This window comes from Pimephales promelas, chromosome 3 (genome assembly GCF_988280905.1).
Source record: "Pimephales promelas chromosome 3, fPimPro1.hap1.1, whole genome shotgun sequence".
Classification (NCBI taxonomy): Eukaryota; Metazoa; Chordata; class Actinopteri; order Cypriniformes; family Leuciscidae; genus Pimephales; species Pimephales promelas.
The window spans coordinates 7,349,928-7,365,614 of record NC_142771.1 but is presented as its reverse complement, the minus strand read 5'-3'; the positions used below and the strand labels follow the sequence as shown (position 1 = coordinate 7,365,614).

Here is a 15,687-nt window from a genome sequence, read left to right as displayed (position 1 = left end):
ATCGTATCATCTCCAGACCATGCCGGCTAAAAGTTATGAATTGCACGATGATAGACAAAACCGTTTTCGTATATCACAGCATCAAAGTTTAGGCATGCTGCCAAAATTACTATTTAGGCTTTATCTCTGCAATGCCTTCACATTTTGACACCAAACTTTGCATGCGTCATTGTCACCTCACTCTGACCACATCACATCTATTTCGTAACTGCGCCACCTATTGTTCGAAAGTGATAACCCATTAAATCATCTTATAAGTTAATGTTTATGTGATTTTCTTAGCCATTTGCCCAAAGTTCTCTCAAAATGCCCTTAATTGCTCCTTGCTGCAGTTGGTCTGCGACTCCTTGCCATTTTGGCATATGTTGCCGCTTCTTGCGCTTGGCCCCGGTAATGGCTGCTTGCAGCTATATTTACTATTTGCATTGCACTGTATGCCCAGTTGTACCACAACATGTATTATAAAGGATCCTTATCAATGTTATTGCTAAAATCTGGTCAATCACATAAAATACTTTTTCAACAATGAGCAAACTTAAATATCTCAGTATGGGGGTCTTCACCATTCTTTTCCAAGAAAGTTTTTATCCAGAAAAACTCTGCTCACCCATTTACTTACATTTAATTACAGTGCAGTCTTGACCTCCGCAAAATGGCGGACCCGTTGACTTATCGCAGCAACGTTCCAAAGCGGCCAATAGGGCGTCTATGTATATATTATGGGTGCTTCTCAATATCCCTCCTCGTCTCCTCGCTCCTCCGTCCTCCCTCCTATGACCCGAAAACTGATCGAGCTCAGCCATCTTGAAGGACATCTCAATTCTCTAATTTCACCGTGAGGAGTCAAGGATCGAGGAGATAGGAGGCTTCCTGAGGAGTCATAAGCGAGGATACACAGGTGCATCCTACGCGGAACTGTTATATTGACTAAACGTGACGCACGTGTCAATTCTCCTCCCCCTTCACATCGGTCACAATCATTTTAATTTATACTTTACCTTTGCAGTTTATATAAACCACACATCTCAGATATTTCAACAGTATAGTCTATCTTTATTATTATTTATTATGAATTACCAAACTTCAACAACATAAGGGCAGATCCTTTTAACGCTGCTGATGACACTGTGGAGTGACGTTCGAGTGATCAAGAATTCCAATGGATATAAAAAAGCTTTTATTCGATTCCTCTGTCCTCCTTTCCTTTCCTCGCTTCCTTCCCTCACGTCCTACAGGGGGTGGAGCTGAGACGCAAGGAAAGGAAGCAAGGAAAGGAAACGAGGATGCACAAATAAGAAATGAGAAGCACCCTATGTCTATGATGTGCACAACCGTAGTTTCGAACTTCCGCTTTTGTCAGAAGTCGGCGTATCAGTTTCCGGTCTACGACTGGTCATCCGCATCCACTAATAAACAAAGAAGATGAGTGCTACTGTTGTTGGAAAAAAAAGAGATCTTAAACACATCTAAGTTTCTAAGAACTGTAGTGGATCTAACCTCCGTTTCACACCCGGTTGCTGTTAGTGTGTTCACATATTATGATGCGTTTGCACAGTGAATAACTGATCCGCGGCTGTAAAACAAACACGTACTTAATATTTTTATTTAAAGTCCAGAAGTTATGCTGCAACTTATTTTTAAAAACAAAAAGTTGTGTCAGCATTGCGATTCTTAGTATGCACGTTTAAACACAATCTAAACAATGTAAGTTAGGGCTATTACTCCATGCATTACAAGTTGCTCAAGCAAGTGGTCAAATATTTCCTATATTAAAATCGCAAATAATTTAAATTAAAACTTGAAATTGACAAAAGCAGCCGAAATGCCTTTTCTTTTGCATTTTAATTTTAAAACAATAGATCTTGCATGTCACAAAACTTATTTTTCCACCTCCACGATCGAGACGAGTTCGTTCTGTCGCCTGGTTGAAGTAAATTGTAGTTTTCCTTGATTAATGTGCATTTATGGTGAGATTACTACATTTTATTTAATTAAACGCATTTATGGTGAATTACTAAATTTTCAGGTCAATCTTTATCATTTTGACCACCAGCGTTTGCAGCACAGCAGAAATAGACAACGCCTGTGATGAGAAGACCAACTCCAGTAAAGAGACGACTCAACGCCTGCGATATGTTATGGCGCCGTTTAATATATAAACAATATTTATATTTAATATTTATATATAAACAATATGAATGTAAGCCAGAGGAGAACTGGCCCCCGACTGAGCCTGGGTTCTCCCAAGGTTTTTTCTCCATCCAATCTGATGGAGTTTTGGTTCCTTGCCACTGTCGCCTTGCGTTTGGTTTGCTTTTGGCTTGCTTAGTCGGGGTTATTTAGTATTTAATATTTAACAATATTATTGATCTGTTATGTTATCACTGTGAAGCTGCTTTGAGACAATCTGTATTGTGAAAAGCGCTATATAAATAAATGTGACTTGACTTGAAATGAGATTATGGAGTTGGTTATGTTTGTAAATGTCAATTCTGCTACTCAAGACAGAAAACCCTATAGAGATGTGCCCTCTGTCCTTCCCTGACTGCCGTTTGAGTGAGTGAGAGTGAGAATATGTAATCCTTTGACTTACCTGTCCATGACTTTAGAGAGGTTATCAAAGAACTCCCCCACGTTGTGTCTATTAAAGGCAGTAGCTCTTCCAAGAGAGGTTGCTTCAGGAGTGCGGCATGACAAGTGGTGGATTGCTTTAAAGGCTGTGAACCAATCAGGTCCTAGAAAAGGTTAATAGTTTATTAGCATAGGTATCTCTTTATTTATCCCTTATTGAACCATTTCAGTTTACATTCAGAATTTACATAAGGTAAAGTTAATTGCTCTAAATAAGTACTCAATTTTGCTTCTCTGTAGGATGTGCATGGTGATAGCATAAATATATCAATGCTCCCTATAACTTTTCCTTAAAAAAAATGCACTTTCAACCTAACCTTCTTTTTTTCTCTCTGATCCAGCTGGCAGGGATATTAATGCCATTTCTTTGCGCATACTCAAAAGCCAGCTCACAGCATTTCATGGCATTTATGCCGTGAAACATTGCTGCTAGTGCCTTTATATGATCTGCCAGCTCTGTCTCCATGTATTCTTTGAAGACTTGGTTGGCAAGTCTTGTTCTCTTATACCCTGTCTTTGTTACTTCTCCTATCTTTTTCTTCTCCATTAATTGTTTCAAGGTCATCCTGCAGATCTTCATTTCCCTTGCCACCTGACGTATGGTCTTTCCCTGTTGCACCTCTTTCACTGCTCTGTCCAACTCCACAAGAGGAGTTGAAGTCTTCCGTTTATAAGTGCATAGCATGATGGGTTTTGGTCTAAAATTAAGAATGTCACATAGTTTAAGTGCTAAAATGTAAGAACACAATGTAAAATTACAAATTAATAATATGTTGAAAATAATGATAAGTGCAGGGGAGTTGTGCCACCGGCACAATTTAACCCAGGCCCTTTGGCACAAATCACCCCAGACCTACATGTTTGAAAAACTAGCATTATCTAGCAGTTAAGAGCTAACATCATGCTAACTCTATAGATTCATTATATAGCCTGTTTAAGCACTAAAACGTGTGAAATATTTTCAAACTTGTCTATAATTGTTCAGACACTACAATCAAAAAACCTTAATCATAGAAATTTAGCTAAAATGTGCTTACCTCTCATGCCATGTGTCTCTCTTCTTTGGAGGATGAGTAAAATGGATGGCTTTTCAAAATGATGTGGTCACATGACCAATTTCTTCTATGCTTTTCCAAAAACAAGGGGTGGAACTACTCCCCCCCCCCCCCCCCCTGACACAAATCACCCCACTCTCCCCTATATCACTGTTGTCGAAAATGGAGGAGATGCTGGTTGTTGCCGTCGGTGGGTACCCTGAAATATATGATACTTTAGCATGTTTTTCATACATTTATTGTAATTAAATCACAGCAAAAACGATATATGCTGTATATTTATTGGTGCTGACGTTATTTTATGAAACTGGCCCTGACCTGAGACAGATGGAAAGGCGCTCCACAGCTGAGATGGATAGCCTGTAATTGATGTCCATCCGAGAAATCCTGCGTAAGCAACCCTAGCTAGCAGGTTATCAAACTAGGCACCCGTCATTCTCAAATAGCGCTGGAAACGGATGTCATCCAGGCGCAGTTCCTGGAGAAGACGGTGAAATTCACCGAGTTGAGTTCGCCTCTGGATGGTGCTGTGAAACTAGACACGTCGGCGTTTGGCTTTCCTCCGTATTTGGGACTTCCACAACAAGTACAGAGCAGCAATATCTTTTATTTCAGACATGACGGAAACGTATGCCAGAAAGAAATTGTGTTGTTTTTTTTATTCGCGAGTGACGCGGACACACGAATGGGTTCAAAATGTTCAAGCGTCTAACTAGACGTGATAGACGCGTATTTGGCGCTCTTTTCTCGTTCGGTGTGAACACACCTTTAGAGTTTGTGTCAAATTCGCGCCTACCGCGTCTAGTTATACGCTTGAACACTTTGAATCCATTCGACCGTCAAGAGCGAAAGTTACGTGCGTCAATTTCACACTTCACGGTCGAATAAATTAAAAGTGTTAAGCGTATAACTAGACGCAGTAGGCGCGAATTTGACACGCTATTCGTGTCTGGTTTGAACGCACAGTAAGGCTGTCTGTGCGACTTGGTGATTGAGATCTGAATAACAATATTTTGGTCATAGGCTAACTTGCAATTTTGCAAATTCCCATTGAAAGTTTCCAGCCTTGAAACTTCCTGGAATTTTGCAACCCTACTAGTACAGAAATATCCAAAAAGATTGGCTGCAATTAAAGCAAAAGGTGACTCTTAAAATGTTTGAATCAGGGGACAGATGACTTTCCCAACCCTGTTATTTTCATGTTTTTTTAAAAAAAAAAAAATTAATGAATTTTCAGAACGGTTGCGTTTTTCTTAAATTAGTTTGATGCTGTAAGGCAAACTTTGTGTATAAAGCAGGAAAAGCTTATTTATTATTATTTATTGATTTATTTTTGCAATGGGTTTAGATTTTAGGCTTTTTGATAAATAAAATAACTATTTTAAAAGGGTATGATGATTTTTTTATAGGCACTGTATATCTACACTATTTTGGTAACAATATTACCAAAGCCTTTAGAGTTGTCTCTCCCGCCCCCTCCTCAGGCTTGACGCTCACACTGTTTGCCAGATCGAAAATACGCAAACAGTAATGAGTGCAATTGACAATGGAACGCAAGGAGCCTTATACTGTAAGTTGATGAGTTTATTGATCCTGGTTTTAATATGCCTCTAGTCATAAAGTTTTTTTAGATGGATGCCAAGGCTTTTTAGGTTGGTTAGAATCTGCAATCTCTGAGCCAGTTCATTTCACTGGCTTCCAAGTTTGCAACTGTTCTTCCATTAACTGGCAACCTGGGAGATGGAATACTATTGGGTAATACGGCAGTGGGCGGGGCCATACGGACTAAAACAAAAACAGACATTTTGACACAGAAAGCACATTTCAAAGAATATCATTGTTTTTCAGAAAAAAAACAAGTATTTAAACTTACCATGTTTCCTAAATCTCTCCATACATATTATAGCATTTTTATGATGTAGTACAGTCCAAAACAAATTACATACAGCACCTTTAAATTCCACTCTAGAAATAAAACAATGAATATATGAACAGCAAACTCTCTCACACCACAGAAATATCATTTTAAAACAGAACCATTTACAATTGTGAAATCAAATTGATCATTTCAGCTGATCAATAATATTTTACAAGTGATGGAAAGAGATCTGGTGCTCAAGTCTCAAATTTAAAGTTAGTTACAGAATTAGAGAAGATTTTAACCACCCGCTTGCATCTGAATTAAATAGCACAACAAAATAACATTTAAGCAGAGACATGCTTTAAGCTTTTCCTTCAACTGGAGTAATAAAAAAAAAACATTTTATTTTTGTGTACCGTTAATAAAAAAACATTAGTGCTCCGTTTAAGACAACCATGGCAACGGGATAAGATGAAACAGACCACATTTAATTTCTCTCAACTATAAGCGTCACTAAATCCCAATTACTTTAGGTTGTTTTTAAGTTTTACACATGTATTTTACACCCTCTATACACCGGACGTGAGAATCAGAAACAAATACTCACCTATTATAGTATTTTCACAAATAAAGAAACAGGCTCATCACCAATGGGGGTTTTGGGTGGCAGTGCCCACCTATTCATATGGTCATCCAGTGAGCTTACTAAAAGAATCAAACACTGTTTCTATAGCTTGATCAGTAGCTATGTTTCCATCCACCAATTTTTATGTGCATTTTGGGACATCGCATAAAAAACCCGCTGGATGGAAACAGCAAGATGCACATAAATTTAAAAAATGCACATGAACTAAAAAAAAATGCACATAAAAAACATATGCTCTTAAATGAGACGGATATTTATTATCTGATAAGAAAACATGCGCATAAACTATAAACTACAATGGGAATTAATTTACAGAATAAATTCCTCGATGTGCATCAAAAAAGTAATGGTGACTTTGCGCGGTGGGACGGCATATCTGGCCCAACCAGCGGACCGAAATACCTGAGCAAAGTCTGTTGTCAAAGTGGTTATGTTTGCACAAGCTCTGCAATTCGACACTCCAGTAAAGTCACGTCACGTTTATTTATACAGCACTTTGTACAATAGATTGCTTAAAATCAAGCAGTTTTACAGTATTAAACATGAAAAACAGTGTCAGTGTTTTCATTACAGAATTAAATTTCTACTAAAAAGCATATCTCCAGTGTGTTCACGTTTTCACTCGCAGACGTCTGACCTCGACGGACTGAACAAGAGAAATTAACTGGAGAAGATTTCTACATCAAAGAAGGCGGAGCCTCAGAGCCACACCCACCTATTACATCATCACCACAGACCAATGGCAGCACAAAGGTGTTCACCAGCCATAGCGAACTTTCCTGAAAGTGTTTCAAACTCCCAAAACGAACGTTAAACGAAGTTCATTTTTGTCCTGATTTTGTTTAAAATTACATAATTTCGTTCTACGATTTCGCTTGAAGTATATCAGGGCCTTTACATGACTGCATTTCCAAACAGCAGGCATCCGCCTCCGAAAGCAACATAACAGGACCGCGTTTAGGCACAAGTAATTTATTATATACAAAAAATATTATATACAGTGGCTTCTCCTACTTTTCTTGGTAATATTTAGCGCCAGTTTATCAGAAAGTGACGATTTTGTTCTCTTCGACTCACTGGATGGAAATGGTGCTTTATTTACAAATGTTTTTTTTTTTTTGCGATATTTCAATTTTACGCACAAGTTAAGTTCGCAATTTTAGATGGAAACAGCTATTAAAGTATTCTAGCGGACTCCAACTCAGGAAACGACTAAAATCGCTCACTTTTTATCCTACTTGTAGCTTACTTTAAAAATAAATAACAGTCATAGTAACTTTAGTTTGGAATTACACTGTACAATCCTCATGCCAACTTTGTAGTTGAATTGACGTCATATCAATACAATAAAAATATGGTTTTCCATGATTAACCAAATTTGAGTACATAATCATTAAACTAATTCTAAACCATTAAAAACTCGTATCAAGAATAAACACATCAGTGTACAGTTTTGCATTTATTTTTGTATACATTGTATTTATTTCCCGTTCAATGATCACGGTGTTTAGCATCGTCACCCGATCATTGTAATGAGATGAATTCAATAAAGAGTAGACCTACCGTCTTTCTTATTTAATTCTGATATAATATATAAATCGTTCACGGCTGTTTCTCTTGACATTTTCCTCTGTAAAAATAGGCATCGCAACATCTACGAAACAATGTTGATTGCTACTCATGTTTTTAAAGGTAATGTACTCGCTAAACAGGTCTAAATTGGACAGTCATGCTAAAAGTGTGTTTTATTAATGGGAATTTTAAGGCTCAGAGTCATAAAAAAATGTAATGTCTAATAACAATCCCAATATTGTATTATTCCTAATTTTGTTTTGATGTAAAGTAAGTAAAGTCAATTCTATTGAAGTTCAAATCAAATGCCTTAAACCAAAAAGAGATTCATCACCGATTAGCTCACAGGAACACAAATCTCTACAATGGTATCTTTAAATAACACCATCTTTTAAGAGAAAATTCATATTTAACGCATTACTGCATCCATTACACAAAACAAAACTTAAAACAAATATATTTACAAATGACTATTAAAAAAAATCCCCTCTTGCATAGACCTGCCTCATTAACTATGCAAACACAACAGCCAATGGCAAGTCTCCATCAGGCAGACATTTCATTATTTATATTTTTGTGTTTGAAGTAGTTGTGTTTATTAAAATTACATACAGTACCGTAGGTTTATGTCATAGGTAATTCCTTCGCACACAATCTCAGTCTAATTTTGGCGGCGATATGCAACGTTTATCAAGCAAAACGCCATCCATATAAGAAAGTGGTTGAGTCAATTGTTGTCAAGGAGTATTTACTCATGTTTTTTGGTGGAATTGAAGAGCTTTTGTGACTAAAAACTGTAAAAAAATATAAATAAAACATGCTTGGTTCAGACACATTGGATGGGTTTATAATGAGCGAGACGTTCGCGTTCGCTCTAGACAGTGTTAGCTACTCAATTGCTAACTCTCATGACACATTGCAACACAGCTAAAAGTATTCCTAACATGTTGGACCTTTTATTGAAACAGCCGACATTTACCTGAGACATGCCTTCACAAGCACCGTAAGAGCTGTGATCGAGATGGTGGGCGTAAATGGAGCGTTTGCAAAATATGCTGTATTTTTGTATTTCCGCTAGGTGCCACTAGTGTCGCAGAAACCATTAAATGGCATCGGCTTGGGACACTATCAGAACAAATAAGAAACAATGCCAGTTGTCACTTTAAATGTATGCCAGACACATTTTTTTTAACTTGAGAATTAATAATAATAAGTATTATATAGTAAATACAAGTACCCTATTATAAATAATATGAGAATAATAAATAAAAATAAGTTGAAATGCAAATCGATGACTAACAAACGCATACTGTCGATTCATTGACAACCTCGAATAGTTACGGTAGAGGTCGGTCTTTAACGGTTTATGCGTTTTCATAAGAACTTAAATTCCCTATGGACAAAAATGAAATGCTATGAAAATAGTTTATGTTGATTTAGTCTAGTTAGTTTCGTATCAAATATAATGTGATTTTCATTGATTGAGCTCTTGGGAAAGCAATTCACGGATAGGTTTCCCTGTATATATGCCAGAAAACCAATGAGAACGCGTTATGATGACGATACACAGAGCGTAGGCGGCAAAACTGCTGTGGATCCGCTTACCCAACAGTTACATACGCATTACAAAAACTCAATCGTGTAAGTTTTATGGTACACCTTAAACAAGGGTAGGTATAGACATGTATAGTGGTAATATTAATTAGCAAGTCCAATAACGGCTTTGGTATGCAGAGCATTCGCAGCTTGTATGGACTTATATGGTTTTGGTGTTGTTGTAGGCAGTTTTATCCTGCTTTATTTCGAACAAAACATCTGGTCATATTCCGTCAGAAAAAGTTACTCGATGTTAACTTCTTGTTTATTGATCTTTTGTATAAAAGCAATACGACATTGTCAGTGTTGCTGTAGCGCAGGATATCAGTCATGTGATCCCAATCACAGCCGTACTGATATTCAGATCAACAGCACTCTTACTCATGTTCTACGGATTAAATACTGGAAACATGATGACCGTAAAAGATAAAAGCAGGTCGATCCAAACGTGACGTTTACTGACTATCGGGCGATAAGATCCTCAGAGGGAAAAAACTATAAAAGAACGGATAGACTGTCTCATTGAAGGTGGTTGTGAGTGAGTGTAGATATGCGTTAGATACAGGATCAGAAAACGACACCATTCCTCTGTCATAATCCAGATCAACTCTGACACGATCAAGCTTCTGTTTAACCAGATAACCAGACTCCTCAACCAGTCCGTACTGCACACTCCAGACATCAGTGTTAAAGAAATCACCTCCCTTCCTCTGGTTTGATGCTGTGGTTATTCCAAGTCTCCAACGTGAACTCTTTTTAACCTCCACGTCCCAGCAGTGTGTTCCCGAGTTAAAGCCCTCTGAACCCAGAACACACGGAAAGAGGTCAAATCTCTCTGGATTATCAGGAAGCAGTTGTTTGTTCCCGCCCTGTTTGACTCGAGTCAGATCATCAGACAGGATGAGGCACGGATGAGCCGTGTTTGGGTCCAGAATCACAGGAGCTGATGAGACGCAATCAAAAAGGTGCTTTTATTATGATGTTCATATAGTGAACCGTACAGATTATTATGAACTCTATTGATAAAACACCATGTGTGATTTCCAGTGTGTGTAAAAGCACAGGTCTTCTCCAGACTTACTGTTTTGGACGATGTCCTGCATCTTCTTCCACACTCTGAACGGCAGGTTTCCCAAGTAATGTGGGACATGAATCAAAGATCCAGACGCCATCTGTGGATCCGGCTCTGAACTCTGGTCTCTGGGGGAACAGTTGGGAATCAGGGGCCGTATTCATAAAACATTTTATTTTATCAATAAGAGTTCTTCTAAATGTCAGTAAAAGTAAGCTAAGACCAACTTTTAATAAGGAATAGAAAGAACTCTTAAGAGTAAGGACGGGGTTGGCCATTACTATGGATGATGTCAGCACGCTTACTAAATATACGCACAGTGATTGGCTGAAGGGGATTATTTTAGTGAGATAAATATTGTCGAACGAGGGATCACGTTGTCCTATTCAAATTAAGTTTTTAAAATGTAGACTGTCACAAATTAAACTTCAAATTGTTCAGGTAATTGTCAGCCTCTAACAAGAGATTGATAAAATAACCAAGCGATCGGTTGTACGATGTTCGTCTGGTGGGCGATAAACTGGAAGAAAAAAGTCCCATAGAATTGGCACAAAATTTGTGAGATCATATCTTTTGACCAGAAGGTCATAGAGAATTGGGGCTCTTTTGACTCGGCCTATCAAATAGACAACAAGTGGTGACATACTAACTTCATATTCATGCCCTAGCAGTCACTTAGGGCAGCCAAGCAACAATAAATTCAAGCGATAAATAATTTGTCAAGCGACAAATTTGATCATTTTATACCAGTGTATATATTCTAGTTGATCATTTCGAAGTACAAGTCTGAACTTGTGAAATCAACTGCCACAGGTAATCGGACATTATTTTTTAATTACATTTATTTTTTACATTTTATCGTAGATCAATTGTATTACATTTTAGAAGAAATGGGTAAAGCACCCAAGGCACTATTGCCTCAATAGTGCACAGTGTGTTTGGGTGGATTGCCTGTAACAGCCATTAGGATTGTTTGTGATTTTGTATTAAAAATATTTTTAATAAGAAATTCTTTATTATAATTTTTTTACAGGATATATATATATATATATATTAGGGGTGTAACGGTACACAAAAATCACGGTTCGGTACGTACCTCGGTTTTAAAGTCACGGTTCGGTACGTTTTCGATACAGCAAAAAGAAAGAAATGCCAGAGAAATTTCCTATTTGTTTAAAGAAAAAATATTTTTAAATAAGTGTGAGTTTTCCTAGATCTTGAAACTTTCAGGTTTATAAATAGGGGTCATCTTTGAAGGATGAACAAATAATGTTTTGGTCATCACATTAAAAATAACATTTAAATATATATTTATTTATATAATATTTGAATTTTGAAGTGCTGGAAAAAGATGTGTGAAGTACTTGAAAGCATTTCACCATTCCAGCCAAACTGGTTCCAGTTAGTGTTACTATATTAAATCCATGGTGAATGTTGCTGGTCTGTGGACGAAACTATTACTAGTTCATTCACGGCACAATGTTTCTCCTGGTTTCCATGACAGCGCTGTTTGATCTTATAGAGATCTACGGTTAATAACGGAGAAATGTGAATGCATCTCACTAGATCCTGCAGCGATGTTATTACCTCAGTGGCGAATTCAAATGTTTTCTTTACCGGATCTCTTAGCGCGGTGTGGTAACAGTGTTGCTTGATCGAGATCGTCTCGCGCTGCACAGATGTTGTTGGTCCGAACTGATAAACGATCCTTGAAGCACATAACGAGGAGCGCAGTTTCGTTGTGCTTTGCCATTTGATGTTGCGCAACGTTGTGTTGGCCGCGTCAGCACGAATTTTGCCGGCAGGAAAAATGGTCCAAGCAATCGTTCGGTTTGTATGCGTACCGAACCGGAAGCCTCGAACCGAAACGGTTCAATACGAATACATGTACCGTTACACCCCTAATATATATATATATATATTGTGATTTTTATTTTATTTAACTCTAAATTTCAATTATTATTTTTTATATTATTTCACACAAAAAAAAACAAAAAAAAACAAAAAACTTAATTTCAGTCGAATTCTAGGTAAAACCAATAATACATCATGCACTCAGTCATCGAGCGTCTCTGCTGACCTCTTGTGGGGAACAAAATGACATTAATCTGCATTTAATGATTACTGCCACTAGAGGGGCCTAAAGTTCCCTTTCATAGGTTCACTCAATTGTCTGAAGGCCCCATACCATCACACAGACTGATCTCATGAAATTGCGTGTGTATGACACGCTAATTCGTATTTCCATTTTTGGTGTCATTGAGAAATTATTTTCTTAGAGTCTGATGCAATGTCGAGTGAACCGAAATCGAAAGGGAAGACGGACAATCTTTAACAGAAGAATAATTCAGCACACATAATCTGAATTGTTATCAGTAAAAGTCTATTTCAAGAGCACAGTGTTTTTAGCGAAGGATTTAACTCATATTATAATGTGCTGCTCAAGATTAATGCCTACAGGCTGAATATTAAAGTCTATAATAGTTTTTGTTAAAGTCTCAATGTGGTGAAAATCCAGTTTTTAATGTTGTTTATATGTCTAAGTGGTGTTTGTAATATGCTTTAAGTCAAACCATGTGTAAGTTCATCAGTCGACAGAATTGTTGAGTATTTCCTCTTTAAAACTGCAGTGAACCAAAGACAGTCTCAAACACACGGTTTGAAATCGCTGGTGTTTCTGACGTCACACACTACCTTGTAACCAATCAGATCAACGTGTGATCGTCAACCAGTGGATCTCTGAGGTGTGTGAGTGAGTGAGTGAGTGGAGGCGGGGCTCATTTGCATTTTCATAGAACTTCACATACTAAACGAGGCAAGGGAGAAGAGTTACATTCAAACTATTTTAAAGTTTGAAGAAAAAAAAAAACGTTTAAATATGCCATTTGTGATCAAAGATGAGTTTAAGGGATACAATTATTGACTACAGGGGGACTTTAACGATTTACAAGGATAGTTTGGTGCACTTTCACATATTGTTCAAATTGATATATACTGGTAGAGGATTAATACATGTATATACATTTTTGAAAGATGTTACGTTTGGCTACTGAAATTGTATTTTTGTTGACTAAAATGTGGCAATTTAAAGAAAAATTGACTAAAATGAATATGACAAGACAAAAAAATTGAATAAATTAACAGGATATGTTTGTCAACAGAAAAACATGACAAAAAATTGAAAAAAAAAGAAGCATTTTTAAGGTGTGAATACGCTTTATTCATGGCAGCGCCATCTTTGATTTTTAATGAGAATGTAAGCGAGGCTGTGAGGGATAGACTTGCATCTCTTGCATCTCTTCAATGGGCTGTATTGTTATTTAATGTGTTTTCGGATTGTTCTGCTCATGAAACACTGGAAAAATATCTTTCCAAGAAATTACAGTTGACAAAAAACTCCCGACAATGTAAGTTGTGGAAAATTGTAAGTAATCTAGGAGCTTTATTCAGCTTTTTACAGCGGATGCCATTGGAAGCACGGTAAGACTATCCCTCACAGCCTCACTTTCATACCTGTCATGGCGCTGCTCTGAATAAGGTGTATAGGGTGTGTGTGTGTGTGTGTTTCAGTTCAGAACCAGAGACAGGAGCAGATCACTCACCTTTCCATTGGGACTGGAAACTTCTGCAGAACAAACACACAATTTATCATCAAAAATTAATCAATCAAATCAATCAATCCATCAATGATCTGAAATAAAACCTTTAAAAAGCAGATATCATTGGCTGTCATCATCTCCTCCATGTCTTGGATTGTGTGTGAAAGATCTGAGATGTGTCTCTCCATCTCCTCCAGCTTCTCCTTCATCATCTGGTTCTTCTGCTCCTCTTCCTCCCTCAGTGCATTGATTGTAGCTTCTTCTTCATCTCGGAGATAACGATGAAGCTTCTTAAACTCCTGTTTAATCTGCCGCTCCGTGCGCTCAGCTTGAGACTGAAATCAAACCACAATCCCTTCAATCGTCGAAATCAACACACATCACATTCACCACACAACCAGCCAAACGTCTGGCCACAATTCATTTATTTTTGGCATGATTATTTTTTTTTAATGTCTTTACAAACCATGAAGATGTTTGCGAGACCGTCCAGAGATAGCAGAGCTGTTATCAAGGCAAAAGGGGGTGACTTAAAAGATTAACTATATGATTTTGACCTTTTTTGCTCACTAGCTTACATCATTCCCATCCTTCCATTTGTATTATTTCATAGTCGATGACTTTACTATTATTCTAATAGGCAAAATAAATAGAGCAGGTATGTTAAACTCTTACTAGTAGTAGTAATTACATCAGTAATAACCTTTGTGATGGGATTGTTGATTATGTTTCCTCACCTTGATGTGCTGAAGAGTTTCCACACACTTTTCTTTAATGTCTTCGCTGTGTTTAAGCTTCCCCCGTGAGGATTTCAGTGCCGAACTGAGCTCCTTCTAGACGTCAACAAAACAAAAACAATATAAATATATAGTATGTGCATATAACATATGTTGAATAAAATGATAGAGACTCAAGAGAGGAAACACTGAAAGCATGTGTGTCTATGTATTGTTCTTTACATGTGAATCGAGACGTGTGTCCTACCTTGTATGACGGAACCACTTCACTGATGGGTCTGAATGTGTGATTGTCGTGTTTCTGTGAATCTCTACACATTAAACACGCAGGCTGTTTGTCCTCCACACAGAAGAAATCGAGTTTCTCACTGTGTAAAGCGCAAGAAAGTTCTTCCACAGACCGTGAATCCATTTTCTTTATTTGGGCTCCAGCAATCTAACCTTTATTTCACTTCCTGGTTACGGTTTCAAAACTGAACAGCCAAGATAATCACAAAGATCTGCTGTCTGATCAGAAATAACCTCTTTTAAAAAATCCTCCCTGTTGGTCTTTGTTCTTCGTGATCGATGATTGCTATTTTCTTGTTTGTCGAGACAGTCACGGTGACAGAAAGCAGTGAAATGGGACAGTCACGTCCGGTGTTACAGTCTATTCAGTCCCGGAGATATTTGGTTCCGCTGGTGGCGCATGAGTAAATAATATCCATTAATTTGTCCTGTTGTGTGCTTGTCAACGAACTGAAAATATTATTGCAATCGCAACTTGTTTAATGCTACGTTTTCTCGCAATTCTTTCTTATTTTCTCAGAATTGTGAGATATAAACTCACAATTGCGCATTAGGGGGTGGGAAGTCATCTCACAATTCTGATATTTTCTCACATTTTCGAGTTTAAATCTCTCAATTCTGAATTTATAA

The 15,687-nt window shown here is 37.5% G+C and overlaps 1 protein-coding gene and 1 long non-coding RNA gene across 2 annotated transcripts; both read right to left on the bottom strand.

Moving 5' to 3' along the window:
* Positions 1-2,559: 2,559 nt before the first annotated feature.
* On the bottom strand, positions 2,560-3,792 carry LOC148981939 (uncharacterized). The gene is made up of 3 exons (XR_016150647.1): positions 3,669-3,792; positions 2,949-3,329; positions 2,560-2,735 (listed from the first exon to the last, which is right to left on the bottom strand). It is a non-coding gene; the product is annotated as an uncharacterized LOC148981939 (long non-coding RNA).
* A 1,116-nt stretch (positions 3,793-4,908) lies between these two features.
* LOC120476250 (nuclear factor 7, ovary) lies at positions 4,909-15,420 on the bottom strand. Its single transcript, XM_039667230.2, has 6 exons — positions 15,017-15,420; positions 14,770-14,865; positions 14,137-14,367; positions 14,036-14,058; positions 10,443-10,561; positions 4,909-10,304 (listed from the first exon to the last, which is right to left on the bottom strand). The coding sequence occupies exons 1-6, from the start codon at positions 15,179-15,181 to the stop codon at positions 9,817-9,819; spliced, it is 1,122 nt and encodes a 373-aa protein (XP_039523164.1). The 5' UTR covers positions 15,182-15,420; the 3' UTR covers positions 4,909-9,816.
* Positions 15,421-15,687: the final 267 nt, after the last annotated feature.